Here is a 15,538-nt window from a genome sequence, read left to right as displayed (position 1 = left end):
ATTTGACAATATAGCTTGATATGTTTAGATTCTAAGTCAACAGTTAACCCTCCCCCCTCCCTCCCCCCAAAATAATAAAAACAAGAACATAATAAGAATTATATTGGGTGGCATCTCTTGTAACAAGCTGTAGCTTGGCAGAACAACTACAAAGTGCAACACACACAGCCTGGTCCTGGTACAAGACATTACAGCAAGGATATCACCCACCAGTATCAAAGATTGGGAGAGTAACAATACTTACTGGTTTATACTCTACGTACTGTATATGCAGATAATAAGGCTTTATTGAACTTACTTTGTTATTAGGTAAGAAACAAGATATTTAAATTGTCTCAGCTAAGATTGGCAATTGTTAATATTTACAAGTAATCTACAAAGTTATAGATATATAATACAGTATATATATTGGAAATAAGTTCCATAATTCTGGGCGTGTACTCTTGAGACGTATGTGAGGATAAATGACTCCGTGGCCGTAGTGTTAATACCACATAGTTTTGGGGTTATGCTGTACCACACAATTAAAATTAACAGCAATAAAGTATAAAAAGTGCAAGATTTATACTGTACAAGACGGTGTACGAACTGTGTTGGTCTCCACCGCCTTAGCACTACAGCAGTGTTCTTAGTGATGGTGCTCTGAGCCAGGGACCCTCTTGGCCTCCACACACTGTCAAAACCTGTACACACTTACAACTTTATTCCTTATGGTAATTATTTTTTTTATATCTTATTGCACTTACTCTAGAATTGTGTGTGCATGTAACCGAGAGAAAAAATATGTGTAATTACCTGAAATTACAGTGGTCCCTCGGTTAACGAATTTCCTTCCATAAGAATCTTCAATTTCGTTAACGAAAAAAATTTGATTAACGAAATCCTTACGAAAATCCCATTTTGTTTTGAACATCAGCTGAGGAGGTACTCAGCCAATTCAGTAATCTCTTGTATGTTTACATTCGTTTCCATTGGAGTAAATATCAAGAAAATTGTGCTCTTTAATATTTGTGCATTTTTTTATACAGTATTAAAATTATTGGTCATTCTAAAATTTAGCCATCCAAGCTCTGTCTACATAAAGTTATTCAACTATTTTTGGCTCATATACAGTATAGTCTTGATTTACGCGGTCAATTGAACCCGAGGAGGTCCGCGTAAAACGAGAAACGTGTAAACGAAATAACAGAACATATGGGATTAATTGAAATAAGAGACTGGGCCGACCCCCAGACTACCCTTTTTCCGACACAATACCTACGTTGTAGTAAAAATAGTATCTTAATTTTATGATGGTATGCACACACACATAATATAGAAGAGAAATATCAATAAGAGAATAATATACTGTAGCAGCCCTGGTGCTAAGTTATAGAAAAAGAAACAAGGCAGGGACAACCATCTTGAATTATGATAAAATAGAATGAACTAAAGCATGTTTAGTATTTTCATTTGTCCAGAAGAAATTTTCAGTGCTAAATTTAGGTTGAGATAAATTAGTGAAAGCAGTTTGATATGACACTTAAATGGTCCCCCCCCCCCCTCAAACCGGGTATCAGAAACATACATACATATTCCTTTTGTTGTATTTCATCCATTCTTACAGCTAGGAAATTGTGTGGAAGTTTATTCGTGTTTGCAATAGCAGTGATATTAAAAGTAGCACAGCCTGTTTTTGTCTGTAACAATATAGTGTTAAAATACTTGGAGTCTTATAATAGCATCTCCTCACAGGTCATTTTGTATATAGTGTTGGTTTAATGTAGCGTACTGATGCAGCCCATTTGTTTACAGCAGGGTGGATCTGGCAACTCTCCGCATGTTCGTGCTCTCATGAATCACATCCAGATGGCAGTGCAGGCGGGCTACCTCAACCCCCAGATCCTGAACCAACCCCTGGCTCCCACCACACTTGTGCTCCTCAATAATATGCTCTCCCACATTAACGTGCTTCAGAAGTTCTCCCAGCAGCAAACCATCTGGCAAGCTCAGGCTCACATCAACAAAAATTCTTCACAAACTCTACTTCAGCTCAACATTAATATCACTAAAACTAAGCAACAGATCCAAAACCTACAGGTATTTGATTTATTATTAGTAGTTGTATTTTTATAAATATATATATATATATATTTAAATGCTGTCAACATGTGTCATTTTGAAATACGTATGCAAGTATACGCGGGAGATGATCGTTGAAGTTTTACCACTATTTTCCCTGCTTGCATAGGTTAACCCTCATTATCTGTTGACAACTGTTCATGCTGTGTGGTCCTTGCAGCCTGTGATTTGTTAAAACTTACCCATAGCTCTCCTTACTCGCTTGTCTCCTCCACATGCCCACACCATCTCTGTGTGAAACAATGCTCTCAACACCCAGCTACCCTTATAGGTTTCCTATCTTTCAGTGTCACATTACACATCTTGTCAACTGTCCTTTATTAAGGTCCAGCATCGTGCTACATTATCCTTCCCACTGTTGCTTGTTATTTTATTCTTCTTAACTACAAAAAAATGGTTCCCTTATAATATTCTGTTCCTTAAATTTCCTCACAATTCTCAGAACATAATGCTTCTTCCCTTGCACCTTTTAAGCAACGTGTCACACACAAGCAATCTGTGCTGCTAGGCACTTGTTCCCTTGCTATGACCTTTGCATCCCTAACAAATTTCCTGTGTGGTTTCCTGACACAATTATGTGGTCAGTCTGATTTTTCTTTGGCACCTGACTCATATATAATAAGCCTACTAGCCCTCCTTCACCATGGTAACGCCACTTTTAGTATTTTATCCTCGGTGCATCCCCAAACTCAAGTAATCTTTCTCGTTCCATATTCCTTTTTCACCATGAACACCATCCTATCCCTCAGTGTGTACACCTACATGACTGTTTCGGTCACCCAGTACAGTACTAGAATTTCCCTTTCACCCAACTTTAACACAACCTGCATCAGTTCATCCCAGAAATTGTGTCTGTCTTCCACACTCCCAACCTGTGAGGTACATACAGATATACTCGTCACCAGACTAGTACACCAGTAGCCTCAGAACCAGATATTTATCCATTCACCCTTTTCACCTCAAGTATTTTCTCCACCCACTTTTCAGCAAACAAGATCCCCTCACTATCTGTCTCAGATTAATTTTTCTTCCAACTACCTGTGATTGTTGCCAGTGTTCAGCCTTGGTGAAACCCTTTTCCATCTAGTTTCTAGTACACAGCAAACGTCAAGCTTGTTAGGGCCCAATGTCTCCACAATCTTGTCTACTTTTCCTCACATTTCAATAAAAGTGCTATGTTAGGTTATACAGTTGGACCAAACCCGTTTATAACAACATTATGCAATTTATGCCATAATTCCCATATTGTTTAGGTTCATTTGGTGCCAGGTTAATAAAACATTATATCATAAAATAATAAATTTCCTTGGAATTTTTTTTTTACTTCATATGAGTTTGTTTACATGGGCAAACAGCTGACCAGCCAGCAAGTCCATGTCTGCCTGTGTGTTATTTATTTATTTGTATAATGGTGACACCCAAAGTATGATTATGAGAAGGGAAGGAACTGTTTATATTATATAGAACTACTGTACTTGTTTTTGTGTCCAACTTTTTTATTTATTTATTATCAGTAGTATAGGTAATGAATGGCAAGGGTGTACTGTACTGTACCTGTTTCTGTTTTTCCATATCTTACAAGTTGAAATATTTTACAAGCAGAAGTTTTTCAGTCTTAAACCTCTTTCATATTAGAAATATCGATATACAGAATAAACATATAATAACATAAATGCAGTAATAACTGTTACTAGAGAAGAATAAAGAGGCAACAGCTTAAGGTGAGTGTGTGGGGCTATACAGGAGGTTCACCTTAGAGCCTCGTGCAAGCTGAAGGAGTTGAGCGCTGTAAATTGTCTACTGTATAATGAAACTATATTACTTAGAGCTGTGTTAAGGAAGGGATATCTCTATTGATTTCAGTTGACTTTCATAACATTTTAATCATAATCAATAAAAACTTTTATTTGCTGATTATGGTGAATATGAATTATAATGTTACCTTCTGAAATTTACCTTTTTTGTTTATTTCTTAATAGAATCAGATAGCTGCCCAGCAGGCCCTGTATGTGAAGCAGCAGCAACAGCATCACCACCAGCAACTTCATTCTCATGTGACTGGTGGCCCCCCTGGTACTCAAAATGACTTCTTCAACAAGCCCAGTCTTCCAGATCCACTGTATGGTAGCTTCAATCCCATGTCCGTCAATGAACCTACTGCAATAAACATTGGGGTAAGCTTAGGCATCATGTTGCAGATTAAGCAGTTGTATATATGAAAACAATATAGGTTTTTCAATAAAATGTTTAACTGATTTTAACTTTTGGTCAATTATAGAAGGATAAGTAGAAAATTGGAAAGACATGGAGAGTTGTGACTATGGCATAAGAGTTACAAAATGTGATTTCTTTTGCATTTACTTATTAGCAACAAGGAAGCCGTCTGCAGCAGTGGAAGCTGCCGTCTCTGGAAAATGATGACAATGATTTCATCCGTGCTCCAGGAGCCCCAGGAAAACCTGCCATGCCACAGTCTCATTCATCTCCAAACTTAACACCCCTGCTGGGAGTATCAAATAGGTAATGCTTTCTTTAAAAATAGTGTAATTTTTTATTAAATAAATCAATTGCTTGTGAATGTAGAGTATATTCCACTGCATTCCAGCCACTCACAAGTCACCACATTGGAATCATCGCTTCTTGTCTTAACAGTGAAGTTAAACAACGTTGGAACTGTTCAGTTCTGGGATGGGTGACCGGCTGGCCTTAACATCAGATGTTGCTGGCAAAAGGACTTTACTGAAAGCAAGCATCTCATGGCTTTGTCAGCTGTCCTTGGTCAAATTGACTGATTATCAATTATTATTGCTTTCATTTTCTTATCCGGTATGACCTTTGTGCAATAGTGTTCATACAGTTCTTCACACCTGCCTCATACAGTTCTTCACACCTGCCTCGTGCAGTTCTTCACACCTGCCTCTACAGTTCTTCACACCTGCCTCATACAGTTCTTCACACCTGCCTCATACAGCTCTTCACACCTGCCTCATACAGCTCTTCACACCTGCCTGCACTCGTGCACAGTTCTTCACACCTGCCCTCAGTTCTTCACACCTGCCTCGTGCAGTTCTTCACACCTGCCTCTCACGCCTGCCTACAGTTCTTCACACCTGTCTCGTACAGTTCTTCACACCTAGTAGCACTTCACACCTGCCTGTTACAGTTCTTCACACACCTGCCTCGTACAGTTCTTCACACCTGCCCGTACAGTCACACCTCTTCACAGCTTCTTCACACCCGCCTGCAGTTCTTCTGCCTGCCTACAGTTCTTCACACCTGCCCTGTTCACACCTGCCTCTTCTTCACACCTGCCCTGCCCAGTTCTTCACACCTCAGTTCTTCACACCTGCCCTGACAGTCACACCTGCCTCGCATAGTTCTTCACACCTGCCTGCGTACAGTTCTTCACACCTGCCTGCGTACAGTTCTTCACACCTGCCCTACAGTTCTTCACACCTGCCTCTGCACAGCCTCACACCTGCCCTGCATAGTTCTTCACACACCTCCGTCTCTACAGTTCTTTTTCACCTGCCTCTGCAGTTCTTCACACCTGCCCGCACAGTTCTTCACACCTGCCTCTTCTGCAGTTCTTCACACCTGCCTGTACAGTTCTTCACACCCGCCTCGTACAGTTCTTCACACCCGCCTCGTACAGTTCTTCACACCCGCCTCGTACAGTTCTTCACACCCGCCTCGTTCAGTTCTTCACACCTGCCTCGTACACATAATTTCTGTTTATTTTACAAATTATGTTTCCTGGCTTACTCAGTTTTTTTTTCTTGGTATGCTGAAGTAATTTTATATACACACACACACACATACACAAACACAAGCACACACACACACACACACACACACACACACACACACACACACACACACACACACTGTATTTTATGGCTTATAAGCCACCGCCCCCCCCAAAAAAATCACCCCGCGTCCTATATGTGAAGTTGCAGGTCTTTCACTGGCTAATGAATCCCCCAGATGCTGTCTCCAGTAGATTAAATTTACCTTGGCCCAAGTCCAGAATAACATTGTTATTGTTTACTTAAACATCATGTAATGTTTACATTATTATTACAGTAATACCTTGCTTTACGCGGTCAATTGAACCCACGGAGGCCCGCGTAAAGTGAACAACAGAACATATGGGATTAATTGAAATAGAGACTGGGCCGACCCCTAAACTCCACTTTTTCAGACAATACCTACGTTGTAGTAAAAATAACTTCTTAATTTTATGATGGTATGCACACACAATTAATAATTAAGAGAAATATCAATAATATTAGGTTTTTTAACACTTACATTAGTAGAAAAGATGGCTGGGCACACGGGGATGGGGGGTTGGTTCCGAGGCAGAGGGCAGATTATTGGCTCTCGCCTGTATCACTTGTATCAGTTGTATCACTATCCACCACAGAGGCTTGCAGGGCCTCTTTGTCAAACCCCTCAAAGTCCATATAAGTCCATATCCTCACTATCACTGACTTGGACCGGCTGTGGTGGGTGGCGGGTGAAGAACTCGGTAATGTTTTGATGACTGAGCGACCTTGTGCGCACCCTGCCCGCGCCGTTGCGTATATGAGTAGATGCACCGCGTAAAGTGAACATTCCGGTTCTGACGGTGTACCGCGTAAATGTAGAAACGCATAAAAAACAAGCCGCATAAAGCGGGGTATTACTGTACTTTTAATTAATTAAAAAGGGAATTATTGTAAACATTAAAGCTGGATTACAAAAAAATGCTTATCGTCTGTACGGCTAACAACTCTTCAAAGCTAACTAGTAACTTTTTTGTTTACTCTTGCACGCTTTGCTATCTATTAATGTCATTATTTTTATTCGGTAACCGCAAATAACGTCGACAAACATTACCATTTCTTTGTAGTCTTACTAGCAGGTAATGCCATCTATCGGCATGCAATGAAGACTAGTATTCGGTTGTCTTTTCGTGTTTTTGCAGTGCTTACCATGGTATGGACATGTTAGTACAACAAGCATTGCTCATAACAACAACTTGGTAAAAATATATCGACAAGGACTGTGCTAACATAATGTGCTTATGGTATTTTAACCTCATTATAAGAACACTATGGCCACAGGAGGGAGGAGCTCAAGATATTAGCTACAAACTAAAGGTGATAAACTACGTGTTAACAACGGGATTATGAGCCATCACCTACATTAAGCTTAAGTACACTGAAAAGTTTTCCTGAATATTCCTTGCTGAAATGGTGTCGTGTCTTATACAGTATGTCACAAAATATGTGACATATATTGTAAGTAATCTCCCCGTTAGCCGGAACAATTAGTACAGAGCATTTCCAGGAATTGAGATGAATTATCTTGTCCCTGGTAAAAGGTCGCCTGTCGGGGGATTTTTTTCACGTTTAAACTGCATTTCACATGGAGCACTGGTGCTGTGGAGGCTTAACTGCAGTCAGACAGTGCCAAAGCTGCAATTATTTTTGGAAGCACTACTGTACACATACAATATATTGTCAATAAACAAAATGTGCTACTCCAGTATATACAGTGTACTGTACTGTACAGGTACTCCTCGACTTACGACATGCTCGACTTACCACAACCCGGACATACGATGGCCGTGGTCGTATAAAATATTTTTTTGAATTACGTATTTTCGAGTCCCGACGTTGGTGATCGCTCTGTGTACTGACAAAATTTTTGTTTGTAGTTCCCTTTTAAAATGGCTGGCAAGCTTAAAAGTGAGAGTTCTCGTGGTGCTGGGAAGAAAAAAAGACTCCCATTTTAGAATTTCTATGTATTATTTTCGCCTTTTCGACTTACGACCTGGTCGTCTAGACGGAACCCCATTGTAAGTCGAGGAGAGACTGTATTGTATATACAGCATGTGTGTGTGTGTGTGTGTGTGTCTACACACATACAGTGGTCCCTTGGTTAACAAATTACCTTCCAAAAGAATCTTCAATTCGGTTAACGAAAAAAAATTCGATTAACGAAATCCTTATGAAAATCACATCAGCTGATAAGCTGAGGAGGTACTCAGTCATTTCAGTAATCTCTTCTATGTTTACATTCGTTTCCATTGGAGTAAATATGAAGAAAATTGTGCTCTTTAATATTTGTGCATTTTCCAAAGTAAAATTATTGGTCATTCTAAAATTTAGCCATCCAAGCTCTACATAAAGTTTTTAACTATTTTTGGCTCGATATATGTAACTTTATTCATTTATTGAAACTCATTTACATGCACACACTGTCCTAAGGGCAAAGCTGAACTGTACATGTAATCAGAATACTGTACTAAATGATTACTAAAATTTTTGTCTAGTGCAAACCATGGCATGTTTACATTCAAATTAATCAGTCTTATAAGAATTCCAGCAATGTAAATTAAATTCACCCGGGTCACTTCTATTAAGTTTTATAAGCAAAAAACAAAAACTTAATCTAAAGGACATAAATTAACAATTAAATACTTCACACCACAGGTGCCAACTGTCAAACATGTCACTGTCACCCCTCCCTCCCTTCCCAAGAAAGGTTTGGGGGGTTTGAGAAGGCTTTAAGTTTTAATCATATATAATATCTCAGACTAAAGTTAGGAGAATATAATTTACATTGCTGGAATCCTTGCAAGACAGCGAATAATTTGAATATAAACGTCATATATTTTGCACAAGAGATAAAAATAATCACCTGTATCACATTACAGTAGTGACTTAAGAGTTCTAGTGGATATGTACGATATATACAGTGACCCCTCCGTTAACGAACTCAATCCGTTCCAGAAGGTCGTTCGTTAACCGAAACCATTGTTTCAATGGGTTTTTGGGTAATTGGTTCCAGCTCACCGAAAATTTCCTAAATTCAACAAAAATGGTAGAAAAGTTCACTTACTTTCAGGTGTGTATGTAGAAGGCTCCTGGATGATGATGGGATTTAGAATGGGGGTGGAGGAGAAGGAAGAAGAGAAGGCATTGGGGTGGAAGAGAAGTCACCCCATGACGCCATTTCACCCATAAAATTTTAGCTCTCTTGGTGTAATTCAAGTTATTTTCTTTAAATCAACACTGCACTGCCATTATATATTGTCAATATATACTAATGTTTCAAGCAAGCCATCATTTAGCAAAACCCCGAAAAAGCATTGAAGAGAAGGTCTAAACAGATGTTACCTCCAATTGAATAATATGCTTTGCGCTGTGTTGGATGCCGTGCATTAAACTAGTCACTTTACCTTCAATTATGTTAAGTAATTAATAAAATGACTAAAAAATTGAATATTAAACTTTTAAAATTATTGAATAGTATAAACTTCTTGATATTTACTAAAATAGTAAGGAATTTAAGCCCTAGAACCGATTAATGTATTGGCGGACTGATACTAAAGCTGGGTGCCCGGTCAGTGCAAGCGAAAACATGTTGAGGTCGGTTCGTAAGAACTTCGTTAACCGAATTTTTTTTCGTTAACCGAATTGAAGATCCTTATGGAAGGCAGTTCGTTAATTGAAATTACGTTAACGAATTGGTAAGCGAAGTCTCACCATATTGATTTGAGATCGATTTGAGAATTTTTAGAACACTGACTTGCCTTTTTACATGCTACCTCATATATTAGAAACAATGGTTTCGGTTAACGAACGACCCTCTGGAACGAATTGAGTTCGTTAACCAAGGGACCACTCTCTGTGTGTGTGTGCATGCGCGTGTGTGCATAAAGAGGATATACATTTCTTTGTACACAAAAGAAATGTAACAACAACAAACCCCCATCATGCCAATATGCTACATATGCATTTTGAGCACCTAAGCCTCGTGAATTTGACGAGCATGCTGTACATACAGTACTTTCACACTTCCTCAATGTACATTACAGAGTACTGGGCTTCACTTCACATTGTTTATGCCCAAAGCACCTAAGCAGATGCCGATAGTCTTTCTGCCCAACTCATTGTTACCACGTTTTGTATTTATCCGTATCTTATTCTGTGCAATTCAGCCACCCCACATCATTCTTGTCATGTCTGTCACTTTAATTTATTGTTTCTTCCTGCATCTGGGAGTCCATGTTTCATTCTCATATTGAATTGAATTGAAACAGCTTATTTAGCCAGAACACAGATACAGAGTGGATAATAATAACAATATTAACATGGCTGAGCCAGTTGAGAACCTGAGCTCTCTTTTAGGCACCTGGTATATACTATACATTTATCTCAAGGAAGTATTATGTAACATTTAGTATCATCTGGAATAATACAATAGCATGGTGGTAATAAGAACATGTTACCACAGTTATCACTTCAATATTTTTTTTAATTATTTATATTTTTTGTTTGTTTATTTATTTTTATTTTTATTATAAGCATATACATAAATTACAGTGGAACTGGAAAACATAAGTATAATGGGGGAGCAGTACAACATGGTTTGTACAGTAATAAGGTTGAACAAGAGGACAGAGCTGTCAGGATTATGTCTAGTTGGCAAATATGTTTATTGCAATGGTAATTACTTATCTAGTTACATGATAATTTCCGATAAAACGATTTTGATGGTACAATAAAAGCAGGTACTGTAAATATAGTAGGTATAACAAGAAATATTAATACTTGACAATAGATATTTTTTACGAGATGATTTAAAGGAAGGGAGCGTAGTCTTTACTGGGATGGGTGGAGGCAAGTTGTTCTACACCTTTAATGATGGTTCTCAGTCCTCTAATAACTTCCTTTCCTCTCACTTCTCTGTTGTTTTTCCATTTGTTGACATCCACAGCCTCCCATTTTATCTACATTCAAGTTAACATTTATTTCTCTCCTTTTCTTTTCTCTACTAATTTTCATCACTTTACCTTTATTTATATTCACCTTCAATATTTTTGTTAATGCCAGAACGTCCCCAGTTTTACTGTTGTTAAGTTAATTACTGGTGTACTATGCATTATTTTTTGCTGCTGCTTGCCCATTGTATTGAACATTGATATAGGTGTTTATTGATTACAGTACCTGGTCTCTTAATCGCACATCTGAGACTGGGTGGCCGGAGAGTAACAGCGGAGGCAATGACAACAGTAGTGGCGTTGTCGAGAAAGGGGTGCCAAACATGGACACGCAGTGGGTTGCTTCCTCACAGGCTAATGCCTCTGGGTCCTATGGCCTTGACATTAAGCCTTTTGAACCAGGAAAACCATGGATGGTATGTAAGAAATGAACTAATTATACATAAAGTATAGTGCATGGCATAAGCAGTAGGTCAAGTGCTTATGATTATTAATGTTTTAGATATTTTTTGTCTTGGTGATGATCTGGCTACGGATTTCTTAAATGTCAGAGGCTCTAATTCATAATAATAATAATAAAAAGAAATAATCCCTCTTATAGAGAAGTAGAAATTTTAGGACAAAGTGTATGAGAAGGAATTGGGGATGTGACCACATGCTCAGCTCACCTGTTGTAGTACAGTTTATTAGAGTTAGAAGTAAATGTTTAGGTTGTGCACTGTCCTACCAAACACTGGGGTAACTCAGTCACTGTTTCTGTGTACAAATATACAGCTACTCCTCCACTTACGACCTACGACCACCCGGACATACGACCACCCCAGTCGTACCAAAATTTTGTCAAATTACGTATTTTCGAGTCCCAATGTCAGTGATTGCGCTGTGTACTGACTAAATTTTCGGTTGTAATTCACTTTAAAATGGCTGACAAGCTTAAAAGTGAGAGTTTTGTGGTGCTGAGAAGAGAGAGAGACACCCATTTTCGATTTTCTATTTACTATTTAAGCATTTTCGACTTACGACCTGGATTTGGGTCCCTAACCCAGTCGTAAGTCAAGGAGCAGCTGTAGTCCCATCTGGATATCCAAAATCAAGATTTTTATATATAAATATATATATATCTCATGTAGATCCACACATTTTATATATATATATATTTTTTTGTAGGGATATGCTCAACCCTTCCCCATTACAGAGTGTTGAGTACAAGAGCTCATTCACAGTTGTCAAACTGCATGTGTTGGCCATTGGCCAGGTATTGAATATACAGCATAGTACCTACCAGAAAATATTATAATAGAATTAATTTTGTCCCTCAGCTTCTTAAATGAATCTAAAAAAATCAGTGTATACGTACACTCCACATATGAAAAATAGTTCAAGATTATTAATCACTATATCAATAGAATGATTATTTAACTTGAAGGTAGCTGAGAGAATTAGGAATAATTGTTCCTTAACCCTCTCACTGGCCAACGACACAGATTGCCTGACAGTTGCCAGACCTTCTCGGCACACCCACAACCCTTCGCATCCACCACATCCCACCAGGCCACAGTTGTTTATGAATGACTCATTGTTGTGTTGGTTCTGCAGTATTTCACTTTTGTGTATATAACTTGTTCAAGAGTTTATCTATTTTCTGAATGAATAAAGTATATTTTCCTCTTGGTAAAGGGTAATTGTAAAATAAATTTGTGAAGCGTTTATATATGTTCTAAATTTTTTACATTTAATAATTCTTTTTTTCAAATATAAGTCTTTTCCTGCATCATATGAAGAGAATTAATTCTAGTGAGTTCACCATAAACTACGGGTCTCGGTAAACTGTTTCTCTCTTGTTCCTGCAAGTTGCCCGACACCCGATATCAATAAAGTACTTCGTTGTTATGTTAAACCTGCAAAAATTTCATTGTGTTCGGTATATACTTCTTGTACAAGAATCTAGCTAGTGTTTATATAAATTGTAAAATTAGTGATTTTATTAATAAAAATAAAAAAATCTGTGATAATCCCTTACCACACACTGCAATGCTTCATTCGAGAATACCTTAACCTTTTTGTGGCAATTGGTTAAAAATCATGGGTGACTGCCCGGATGACGGATTTTTGGAATTGACCAAAGAAATATAAAGCATATATGGTGTTGTGGTCCAAGCCACTTCTGGCCATGTCTAAATGTTTGTTACGATATGAAAAAAAGGAATCTGGCCATATGATTCTTACTAAAGGGTTAACAAGGAGTGACGATCAGCGCCTTCTTTTATTATCCATTCTGCCGTGCTTGTTTAAATTTTATTCTTATGTAAGAGTATTTCAAGTTTGTAATTTTTGTTTTTTAAAATAAGCCATTATTCTTTTATCTGTTGTATAAAATATATTTGATGCAAGAGTACAAATGTGTGAAGAGATAACTTATGAGAATCTTTGGCAAAAATTCTGATAATCAATACTGTGCTGTAGTTACTTAGACCACTCTTACCTCGGGAGTTACCGGGCTGGGTAATAGTTAAAAAAGGGCAGTAAAATAAAAAAGCAACAGTTGCCACGAGAATTGTCGTCGGCCAACAAGAGGGTTAGACTAGATCTTCTGGCCATAAGCTTAAAGGGTTAAATCACTGGGATAAACAACTACATAAAGGTTTGTAGACCATACACAGTAACTGCTGCTCCCTCCACACACTTGTTCACTCATCCATAATACTTCACCCAGTTAATTTGATTATACTACAGTAGATAAAAGTTTAAGCCAGGAATGTTTTAATGAAGCTACTTTTATCCTCCAGAGTGTCTTTAAACATTTAACCTGAAATTAGTTTAGCTTATATAGTGATTGATATACTCTTATATATGATGTTCTGTATCTGATACTTACTGTACCTTCATGATGTCTTGTTTAAGTTATTTTTCCTTAAATCTTTCTAGAGTTGGTCAAAAACATTGTGTTATTGGCTGGGTTACAGATCTGTATGTCTGTTTGGGAGTGAAGCAAAGGGGGGGCTAATTCTGTTTAATACCTGTTGATGCATTCTTTATAAAGGAAGGTGCAAACAACTTGATAAAGATAAAAAGAATGTTCATACAAGGAATAATTTACCAGATATTAACCTTCAATAATGAAAAAATAGTGAAAACTGGTGCTACTAATGAGTCCAGTGTTTAACTTGTGGAAAATTGGGTGACACACTGTTAGTGAATTTACTTGTTGTAAGAGATTTCTTTCAGTCTTGCCCTTTTTTTCTTGGTTTATTGTTATGAGGTCGGGCATTGTTATTATAATACTGCTGCCGTCTCGCCCATTACTTGTCTTTTATCTTTATTGAGGAACTCTTCGGGGGGTCTGGTCATTTGTTATATATTAATCTTTGATCTTGATACAGTATTCTTCTTCATGGGTAAATATTAATAACTCAAATATATATACATTTTAACAACTAACTTTCAGATGAAGAATATTGAGGATGACCCAAATATAACGCCGGGTTCAGTGACACGTTCTCCTTTGTCCTTGGGCATCAAGGACTCGGAGTTGTTGTCATCCATCACCAAGACCCCGACCACCAACACTGTTTCAGAAATGACCAGCCACCTCACCTCCCTTTCCCTTTCCACCAACACCTGGAGCTTCAACCCAGGACCCGGCCACCACACCACCAACTCTCCGTTGTCAGGGTATGCTAGCAGTTATGTTCACTTAGCATGTGTGTGCCCGAGAGATCTTGTCAGTGTTTTGTTATTGTCAATATGATAGCCACAATAGAGGTATGATTAAGGGTAATCAAATTATAATGCTTAGTTTTTCTTTAATAGTTGTATTTACTATTAATGTAAAGGTTTTATTTACTGCAATCTCTGTTGCATTCTCAATTATTAATTCATTCTCAATCGTTACTAAGAATAGCTCCCAACTTAGGACAAAATTATGAGAGGATGCATGAAATTTAGTTCCTGTGTAATGTTTATTTTTGTTTGGTTATTTATTTATTTATTTTTACATCCTCTGTGCTGTATTTTTATGCTCTGTATGTGTCTAGTTATTATTTAATTTATACATAAGCATCCAGTGGGTTTGTTGAGTGAGATTGGTCAATTGGTACTCATACTTATCAGATGTTGATGTTATTGTGGCTTGCCATATCACACCATGTCAGAGCACATTTATTTGGGAGCTTCATTGATTATTCTTGCATGAAATGTTAAACGCTTGAACTTCCTATGGACTTTATTTTGATGTGCTTTGTGACTTTGCTTACTGTCCCTTTGTCACACTGCCAAAATTATTTATTAGGGAGCTTCCGGTGTACAATTCTGCTTGAAATTTACCATACTATGCCTGTACTGTCATGCCAACTAATTTTGATATGGGCCTAGATGGAATAAAGTCCTTTTTGGACCTAGTGGGGATGTTAACACTTAAGTGGACCATTTTATAATGAGGGGTTGGGAAGGTATAGTGTTGTAGATTTTTGGCCATGAAATGAATATCAGCTTTCCCAAATACTATAGGCCCCACAGAGTAGTTACAGTACTCATTGGCCCTCTTCAAAATTATTTTACTCTTCTTGTGTGCTCCGTAGTGTCAATTACATGTTACTTTATATAACAAATTATTAGGAGTTATTAAAGCATAGAAAAAAAAAA

General features: G+C 37.8%; 1 protein-coding gene across 11 annotated transcripts in view; it reads left to right on the top strand.

Annotated features, from left to right (window-relative positions):
- The window catches only part of LOC121857224 (protein Gawky-like), a 103,804-nt gene that overhangs the window by 63,354 nt on the left and 24,912 nt on the right, over positions 1-15,538 (top strand). For 9 of the 11 annotated variants that reach the window (XR_006087135.1, XM_042353181.1, XM_042353184.1 and 6 more), the window contains 5 exons: positions 1,795-2,079; positions 4,101-4,295; positions 4,490-4,641; positions 11,121-11,313; positions 14,343-14,569. Coding sequence is in view for 10 of the 11 variants with exons in the window: in XM_042353181.1 (XP_042209115.1) it covers positions 1,795-2,079; positions 4,101-4,295; positions 4,490-4,641; positions 11,121-11,313; positions 14,343-14,569 (1,052 nt within the window). In the remaining variant the exon portion in view is untranslated. Of the gene's footprint in view, positions 1-1,794; positions 2,080-4,100; positions 4,296-4,489; positions 4,642-11,120; positions 11,314-12,381; positions 12,605-14,342; positions 14,570-15,538 lie in introns of those variants that run through there. The other 2 variants (XM_042353178.1, XM_042353186.1) reach the window with 2 other exon arrangements.

The sequence above is a fragment of the Homarus americanus genome, unplaced genomic scaffold, assembly GCF_018991925.1.
Source record: "Homarus americanus isolate GMGI-L3 unplaced genomic scaffold, GMGI_Hamer_2.0 scaffold20465, whole genome shotgun sequence".
Taxonomy (NCBI): domain Eukaryota; kingdom Metazoa; phylum Arthropoda; class Malacostraca; order Decapoda; family Nephropidae; genus Homarus; species Homarus americanus.
This window is presented reverse-complemented; position numbering and strand designations above follow the sequence as displayed.